General features: G+C 34.6%; 1 protein-coding gene across 1 annotated transcript in view; it reads right to left on the reverse strand.

Annotated features, from left to right (window-relative positions):
* The window catches only part of LOC106467772 (zinc finger and SCAN domain-containing protein 21-like), a 20,304-nt gene that overhangs the window by 6,353 nt on the left and 4,072 nt on the right, over window positions 1-9,879 (reverse strand). The window contains exon 2 of the mRNA XM_022395967.1: window positions 7,987-8,290. Within this exon, the coding sequence (XP_022251675.1) occupies window positions 7,987-8,290 (304 nt within the window). The remainder of the gene's footprint in view (window positions 1-7,986; window positions 8,291-9,879) is intronic.

Consider the following 9,879-nt stretch of genomic DNA (forward strand, 5'->3'; position numbering starts at 1 on the left):
GCTGCTTTTGTTTCTCTGAATGTATTGGGTGGAACATATGTGGTGACCTAAACGTTATTGTATCCTGCTAAGCCTGCATAGTGGGTACACTAAACATTACTGCTTTTGTTTCTCTGAATGTATTGGGTGGAACATATGTGGTGACCTAAACGTTATTGTATCCTGCTAAGCCTGCATAGTGGGTACACTAAACATTACTGCTTTTGTTTCTCTAAATGTATTGGGTGGAACATATGTGGTGATCTAAACGTTATTGTATCCTGCTAAGCCTGCATAGTGGGTACACTAAACATTGCTGCTTTTGTTTCTCTGAATTTATTTTCAGTATATAATCGTATTATACTCATTGCTTTTTTTAAACTAGTTTTGCTATCATGCATTGTTTTTGAACATTCTTAAATGCAATTTTCAATGAATAAATAAAGTTAGTAAAGAGAAATTTGTTATTTTCACGATATATAAGAATATTTTGAATAAATCTATCATAACTCGAAAACTAGATATGATCAGTAAATCTCAACATGATTTTTAAAATCAGTATCATCAAATTACTCAGAAACAGTTACATTGTTTCTAGTAGCAGAACAAATTATGTGTTGCTCGGTGTAATTAGCCAAAACAAAAACAACCATGTCACTGCTTTGGGTGAGAGTATTTTTGTTGAAAACTTTTAAAAGTTTCACGAAATTGTTGGAAAGTTCTCTGAATTTCGCACTTTCTGGATCCAAAACTATTATTTATAAATCCTATATATAACTATGCAAATGATAACTTCTAAAACTAATTAAAATGTAAATATATTTCTTTGTCTTTCGAATGAACACAGAAAACAAGACAACGCATCTCAATAACGGCAATATATTACTGAATTACATTATATTACTGTATTACAATACATTACTATATTACAATACGTTACTATATTACCATATATTACTGTATTTCAATATATTACTGTATTACAATATATTACTGTATTACAGTATGTTACTGTATTACGGTATGTTACTAAATTACAATATGTTACTGTATTACAATATCATACGGAATTACAATATATTACTGTATTACAACATATTACTGTATTACAATATGTTACTATATTACAATATCTTACTGAATTACAATATATTACTGTATTACAATATGTTACTCTATTACAATATATTACTGAATTACAATATATTACTGTATTACAATATGTTACTCTATTACAATATATTACTGTATTACAACATATTACTGTAGAACCGACTTTGATAGACTTGTTGGTTTAAGCCAAAGTTACTCGAGAGCTTTCTGGACTAGCCATCCCTAACTTTGAAATAATAAACTAGAGAAGGCAGCTAGTCAATACCACCCACACAATTTCAACTCTTCTGCTATTCATTTACTAAAGAAAAGTGAGAATGAACGCCACATTATATTGCTCCCTCGACCGAAAGGGCGAGCCTGTTGGGGGAAATTCGAGTCCGCGTCCCACAGTTTGCGAGTCGAGTGCCCTAACCACCAGGCCATAACAGGTTGTCCGCTGCTGTGTGGCCGGCGCGGTGTTTGGATTCCGAATTGTATCATTATAAGTAATGCAACGGAGGAAGAAGTCACTTGAACCTGACCCTCCCACGTGTTCAAGACCCAAACCCCGATACTGTAGTGGTAGCCATAAGTAATACAACAATGTATCATGAGTTACTACCTAGGATTCTCTAACAATGCAAACAAACTAACAATTCCAGAGAGGGAGGAGGAGGTTCACGCTGAACCTGACCATCCCTTGTCCAAAAGATGGACCGAATCCCGATGAAAAAAGTGACAAAACCTTAATCTTACAGCTAATTCACCGGCAGACTTCAGAATTTGATTATCACACATATTAAATATAAGTGTTATATAAGTTAAATCCATCAAACGTCTTTGCTAACAACGCTAAGTTACTGTGAGTCCTATTAAAATAGTGATTTCTATAAAATTTTCTAATAGTTATTAAGTAAGTAGAAACTCGCTTGTTCAAAAACATTTCTAACACGATACTAGTAAATACGACAAATCTTTAAGGATGTAAAAGTTACCAAGCTGTATTTCGCTTGGCTTCAGCTTGCCCGAAGCGCAAGGACTGATAATTCAACTTATACAGGGTGTCCAAAAAGTCTGAAACTACAGGTGATTTGCAGCATAAGAAGGTCGAGTTAATCCTGCTGTTAATCCACACTTGTCTAGAAGTACAAGGACTAGATGTGGAAAACTTCTGCAAAACTGAAGTATCTATGGTTCCATTCTTTTCTGTGGTATCAGAACATAACAAAAGCATTGACTTAATGACATACATAATCAAATTCATTGGAGGTAACAATCAGTTATTATTTTCATTTCATTTGTATGGTGTATCAACATACAAATTGATATATTGATTAGATCAGTATTTTTCGTTCAATCCAAATATTAGTTCATATTTTGTTTTTCTAACAACGTCTAATTCGTTCATCCATTTCTCTAACAATCGTGTTTTTCTCATCATCATCACCGACCATTCTATCCTTCTGAAGCAGCTGTAAAACTGTCTACAATCGTCGTTCTCCATTTACACAATAATAGCTGTTCTTTGTTCATCACTTATATCTACGTTATCTGTTCTTTGATAGATTGTTTAGGTAGAGTATTCATGATGAAACTTTGTTGAATGGATGGCAACTGTAGAGACAGAAATGTAGAGGAATTTCGAAACGTCGTCCTCTACACTTGTGTCTCTACAACAGGTACTTCTACAAAGTTTCATTATGTTATCTATGTCATGATAAAACTATAAACTTCGATTTTGTTGCAGTAGTTAAACGCTGACTAAGCAGACTGTATCAAAACAATGATTCAAGACTGATAAGATACCGTAATTATACATTACCAGGTGATAGATTTAGAAGCCTGACTTTCTTGTACATGAGAGTTATCATTTTAAAAAGGCTTTATCTGGAAGTTACTATATCATATTTAAGTAATATCAAGGGTTAATTGTAAAATATGTAGATTTTAGGTAACTGTAATTTTTCGTGCAATTATAAAACCTCGAATGTTAATCAGGAAAGTTTAAAAACGATAATAATCAAACTCAAACTAAATTATCAATAAACTTAAATGAAACGTAATAGGTAAGTATATATCAAACAGTGTAGTGTTCCGTGGGGTGCCTTAGACAACAACAATAACATATTAATTGTAACCTAGAGTAATAAACAAAATGCATGTCTGAACTTAGGAAGCTTTTGGAAGGTTATTACGCTACTTGAAAAGCCTTTGGAAGGTTATTACGCTACTTGAAATTGCACAGATTTTAAACATGTATATGATACCTGTAATAACACGTTTAACTGTATTTATAAATGCTGCTCAAGTTGGTAAAAATGAGTCGAACTTGCATAGTTTTAGTTGTTTTCTATATAAAAAGGAAACGGTTTGTTTGTTCATGTAGATCAAGGCCACATTGGGCTATCTGCTATGTTCACCGTGGGGGAATCGAACCCTGAATTATAATGTTGTAAACCCTTAGACGTATCGCTTTCACACAAAAAAAAGGTATCAAAACCCGATTTTAGCGTTAGAAGCCTTCAGAGCTACAAAGAAGGGGCAAACAATCATATTGCTTCAAGTGTGTTATTTAATTCAGAAAACCTAGGCACTGCACATAAAAAGACTATTGGGCAAGTCACAACAGAGCTCCACATATATATATAGAGAGAGCTGCTGTAAATAATATCATGTAACATGCTCTATAATGATCAACTTATGTGCAGAACGATATTCTCATCGTCGCACCCATGGAGCACCATTTACGCTCACTGCTAGTGAAAGGCTTAACTTCCGAAATATCTCGACTTTTGAATCAATTTTGGGATATATCTTATTTCTTGATTCTTCGTGCCTTCCGGATAACTTGATTTAATCCAATGAATATGAATTCAATAATTCTGCAGGTTATTATTTTTTATTATCTAACCTAAAGGTCGAAGATCACCATTAATAAAACTACTAAAACCACCTCGTTCTTTATCGATATTTCATGCGTAATTCACGACAAGAAGCCAAATAATTTCATCTCAATGAATATTCAGATTAGGAATCCCAGAGTTTCTATCTTTGAACTGTTTATGATGGCACACTGCGGTCACTCAACCGAGATATCTTGGGAGCCGCCTAGCCCCTGGGCAGGGAAAGCCCTAATAAGTTGCAGCGTTGTCCGCCGCCCTGTGCCCGCAGCGTCAGTAGCAAAGTAGGCTTTAATGGCTAAGCCTGCTGATGATGAAAAGCCATCGTTATGAGGCGAGTGAAGGGTCATAATTATGAAATCCATGTCCAGGTACGTTGTCCTGTTCACTATTTGATTAGACAATGTAATGTAGAATCACCTGGCGGCACAGAACGGTCGGCGAGGTAAATTTTTAAGACCGGGGATTGCGTGTGTTGGTATTTCGTATCGTGATCTCTACAAGAACAGCAAGTTTCTAAATCAACTTCAGAAGTACTTTCCTAATGTTATATGGCCTTGTCGTCACGTGTCATTTCGTTTGTAATGCTACTTTAACCTCAGTTGGTAAAAGTAACATGTTTAAGCTAACACCACAGAAAAATGTCGTCACACTCATGCTTGGTATATTAATCGTAAATTCTTTTGGTTATTAGTTTTATAGTCTTGGGTCTACAACAACAACTCAAACATAAATCTATGTGCACGCACAACCGAATAGGACAAGATGCTATTTTGTTAGGCTTAGTTAACATAAATTACCTCCTTAAGTAGTTCAAGATGACAATTGCTAAGAAACAACATTATGTTGAAGGTAACGATGTGACTTTTTTTTTTAGAAATACCTAGGTTATTTATTTCCTGACATCCTGAACTTTGCAATAAATGCCGAATAAGTGATTTTCAACATTTTCAACATATTCTTTTTATTCCCAGATAATTATACTTTCTTCTGTACTATAAAACTTAGTTCGTTACCGAACAACATGCATGATCTGAATTAACTTTTTTGACTAACACCTACAAAAAAAAAAGATGGTGCATACGGGATGTATTAGTTGGGTAAATAAGATTTCGAACGTGAGACATACATTTCCTTACAAAAGTATTCACCCCCTGCAATGTTTCCACATTTAGTCGCCATCTGAGCTGGCAATCATGAAACTTTCAAGTGTGACTTTATATTTAGAATCTACACAATCTACTCCAAACTGAGAAAACTAAACAACAAAAAACACTGATATTATGAGAGTAAGTTAGATTTTCAAAGAAAATTAGAATATACACAATTGCATAAGTACTCAACCCTTTTGCTACGGCAACCCTAAATAAATTCAATTGCAAAAAATTAATTTGAAAGGTCACAAAATTAGTGTAGTGGTCTCTGTCTGTGTGTAATCAAAGTGATTTAAACTGATTTCAAAGTAAATGCATCTGTTCAGGCCACAACTTACACAGTAATACGAGAAACCAACAATGAAGACCAAGAAGCTTTCCAAATAAGTCAGAGATAAAGTGGTAGTGAAGCACAGATCAGGAGAAGGTTACAAAAACCTTTCAAAGTCACTGATTATCCCTTTGAGTACAGTGAAGTCCATCATTAAGAAGTGGAATGTGCTTCATACCACTCAGTCACTATTCAGATCAGGCCACCCTTCCAAACTAAGAAGGAAACTGGTAAGGTATGTCACTGTGAAGCCAACGGTGACTTTGAAAGATCTGGAAAATTCCATGTTTGAGATGGGAGTCAATGTTCATAAATCGACAATATTCCGGTCCCTACACAAAGCTGGTCTGTATGGGCGAGTTGCAAGAAAAAGCCATTACTGAAAAAGAACCATCTTAAATCTCGTATGGAGTTTGTAACCAAGCATGTAAATGATACTGCAGACATGTGGCAGAGGTTTTTGTGGTCAGACGAGAAAAATATTGAGCTTTTTGGTCTAAATTCAAATCGTTACGTCTGGCGCAAGCCTACCACAACACATCACCCAGTCAACACCATCCTAACTGTCAAGTATGGTGGCAGCAGCATCATGTTATACAGATGCTTCTCATCAGCAGGGACTGGGAAGCTCGTCAGGATTAAGGGGAAGATGGATGGTGCAAAGTACAGGCAAATCCTAGAGGAAAAACCTGCTTGAGTGAGCCAAGAATCTAAAACTGGGTCGAAAATTCACATTTCAGCAGGACAATGACTAGAAGCACAAGGCCAAATCCACACTGGAGTGGTTTCAAAAGAAGAAAATGAATGTCCTGGAGTGGCCCAGTCAAAGTCTGACTTAAATCCAATGGAAAATGCATGGCGAGAGTTGAAGATTGCAGTCCATATATGACCCCCAACGAACTTGTCAGAACTGGGGTAATTTTCCCAGGAAGAATGAGGAAATATAGCACTATTCTATTCTATTGTAAGCTGGTAGAAACCTATCCAAAAAAGACTCACAGCAGTAATTGCTGACAAAGATACTTCCACCAAGTACTGTCTTAGGGGGCTGAATACTTATGCAATAAGCAAATTTCAATTTATATATTTTCGTTGCAGGTTTTGCTGACAATCAACCTCCTTCACACATAACTGTGTTAAGTTTGATTAGCTAACATTCCACCTCCTTCACACATAACAGTGTTAAGTTTGATCAACTAACATTCAACCTCCTTCACACATAACAGTGTTAAGTTTGATCAGCTAACATAACCTCCTTCACACACACAACAGTGCTAAAGTTTGATCAGCTAACATTCCACCTCCTTCACACATAGCAGTGTTAAGTTTGATCATTAGAGGTTTGAATAAAAACAAATTCGTTAAAAAAATTGTTTACATTATTTGTATTTCATCAAAATGTGACGTTATTGGTAGTGGGTGAATACTTTTGCAAGGGACTGTACTTGAATTAATAGGTCCACTGTATGTCTGTCTACCAACATATATGGTTTGTTTGTATTGAACAGATTATTGTATTTTTAATATCATAGCCTTGCTCTCGTATATATATATTATCTATATCTAATTACATGATATATGTGTTTTTCATCAAACTGTAGTAAAAATTTAACAGCAAATAGTTCATAAACCGAAAATAAAAACGGAAAACACGTGTACAGTTGTATTAACTGACACACACGTTAAATGATTCATATAACAACATCTTTACTTATTAACCAGTTTGTAATAACTTAATAGCTAAGATACTGAGTATCTTCTAAATATCTAGACGTTAACACGTGTGTTGAAAATATCGACCACTTCATCTATCAATTATTTTGTTATTTTCCTTTGTTGATGTTGGAACTGGTATCAGTTAAAAAATAACTGAATGTTTTTTTTCAGTTCTTTATTAAGATAATCGTATTTATTACATATGTTTTCTTATGTGGATTGGTACTAGAAAAGGGTAAGGCGTTTCGCTGTTGAAGGTGTTTGCAAAGTGGAGTTTTCCATTTTTTTCTACACACACTTTACTGTTCCATATTGAAGTTTTATTCCTTTAGCCATCGCATACACTAGCTTATTAATGACATTAAAATGTCCGATTTATATCGATAAAGAACTACTAACGATGAAGTTATGTCACTCGAAAGAAAAATCACATTCTTCAGTAAAAACTGAAGTAAATGTTTATCCTGTAGCTTATTGTAAATTCGTAGCATTAACTTACATATTTTAAATTCTTAAACAATTGCCTAAATTACCTTGCGCTTTGGAAATTAGTAATATAAAGCTCTAGAGATAGCAACGTTGAGTACTAAACTTACTTTTTAAGAACAACTTTCTGAAATTTTTACTGTTGTTGTTAATTCTTTCTTCTTAACATTTAATTGCTTACGTTATTATTATGAGTAAAATAATGTTTAGAATATCGTTCCAAATAATTGTTTTTAATATGATATCCATAATAATCACTTACAAAACAAAGAGTGCAAAATATGAACAAAATAAAATAATTTGTAAAAAGAATTTCATTTCATACCTTCTAAGACCAATCCGATGGCTTGTCGATAGTGGGCTGCGGTTAGATGGCGAACAGCCAGAAGAGAGAATGAATTTCTTCCAAAGTCTTCACCGAACGTTTCGTAGTAAACCACCAGCTCTGCGTTTGGTGCGATATTGCTGACAACCTCATAGATGGGCTCACCCTTGACTAACGAGCCAATTAGATTGACCTCGGGGCAGAAAGTCGGAGACACCCGCAGGAATCGCACCCAGTTACAGTGACGCACGCGGCGGGTGTCGATCTCTTGAACGTCATCATAACAGCCAAACTGATGCCGTACCTGTGTTGTAAGGGTGGGAAGACAACATATGAAATCTAGATATATTTCTGAGCAGCTGTTAAGAAGAGGGATAATATTAGATATAGAATTTGCTCTATGTTTTCCTAGGTTAGCTGAACCTGGCTTTTCTAAACGCTTGCATACCAACTGAGTTTCATCGAATTTATAAAATACGACAAGATTACTATTCTTGAAAAGACTGCCTTAAATAGCTGTTCGGGTGGCTAATGTTAGCGGTCTTGACTTATGACTGTCTACAGACTCTCCAGTATTGTAAAGCCGTCAATTAAATAGTTCTAGTAGCTACTAAGACAGTGAAGGACTCGGTGAAGGACATTGATGAAATATCATTTAAAATGCGATGTTGAGTTATTAAGATTCGGAAAGCTTGCTTAATATTACTTTAGGTAAGTGTTTTTCAAGACAGGTCACTGAGCACTTCGAGTCAGTTATCTGCCCTGAAAACAAAATAAAATAAACGTACCTCTTTCGTCTCAAACCAAATAATATCGATCTTTTCATTGGACCTACGATTCTGAATACGCTTGCTTCAGTGCACGTGAGTTTTGGTTACATAGGCGTTGCTCTAAAATATTTTTATAAAACTTAACATTATACGACTAATTCATAAGGAAATTTAGCCTTATTATTCAAGTTTCGTGGTGATTTTCTAAGGATACCGATAGGCATTGCACAAATATTTTATCAGCCTAAAAAAACCTCACATGCAAATATACACTAGTGGTTGTGGTTTCAGCCTTAAATCCATATCGGTGACAGTTATCACTTTACGTGAGCCAAAGCCAGTAACTAGTCATGTAATATGTTTACGTATAAGCGTGTTGTTTCAGGAGAGTACAGTAATGGTGTTTTACATGGTAATAACATTTTAACATAATTAATTACTTAATTTATAATTACATGAGCTAGATCGAATTACTGTAATTTCAGTCTTAAACAGTTATATGAACAAAACTACTTCTGAAATACTTCTTCACAAGAAGAATAACCTTACGAAAGAAACTCCAATACTTTTCTTAGATCGTTAACTTTAAATATGTTTAATGAAGAACATGCATGTCTTTACGCATGATGCTACTGTATTATTCTTGTCTTTATTCATGATGTTACTGTATTATTCATGTCTTTACTCATGATGTTACTGTATTATTCTTGTCTTTATTCATGATGTTACTGTATTATTCATGTCTTTACTCATGATGTTACTGTATTATTCTTGTCTTTACTCATGATGTTACTGTATTATTCTTGTCTTTACTCATGATGTTACTGTATTATTCTTGTCTTTACTCATGATGTTACTGTATTATTCATGTCTTTACCCATGATGCTACTGTCTTATTCATGTCTTTATCCATGATGCTACTGTATTATTCATGTCTTTACCCATGATGCTACTGTATTATTCTTGTCTTTACTCATGATGTTACTGTATTATTCTTGTCTTTATCCATGATGCTACTGTATTATTCATGTATTTACCCATGATGCTACTGTATTATTCACATCTTTGCCCATGATGCTACTGTATTATTCATATCTTTACTCATGATGCTACTGTATTATTC

Source organism: Limulus polyphemus, unplaced genomic scaffold (genome assembly GCF_000517525.1).
Source record: "Limulus polyphemus unplaced genomic scaffold, Limulus_polyphemus-2.1.2 Scaffold2735, whole genome shotgun sequence".
NCBI classification, from domain to species: Eukaryota; Metazoa; Arthropoda; class Merostomata; order Xiphosura; family Limulidae; genus Limulus; species Limulus polyphemus.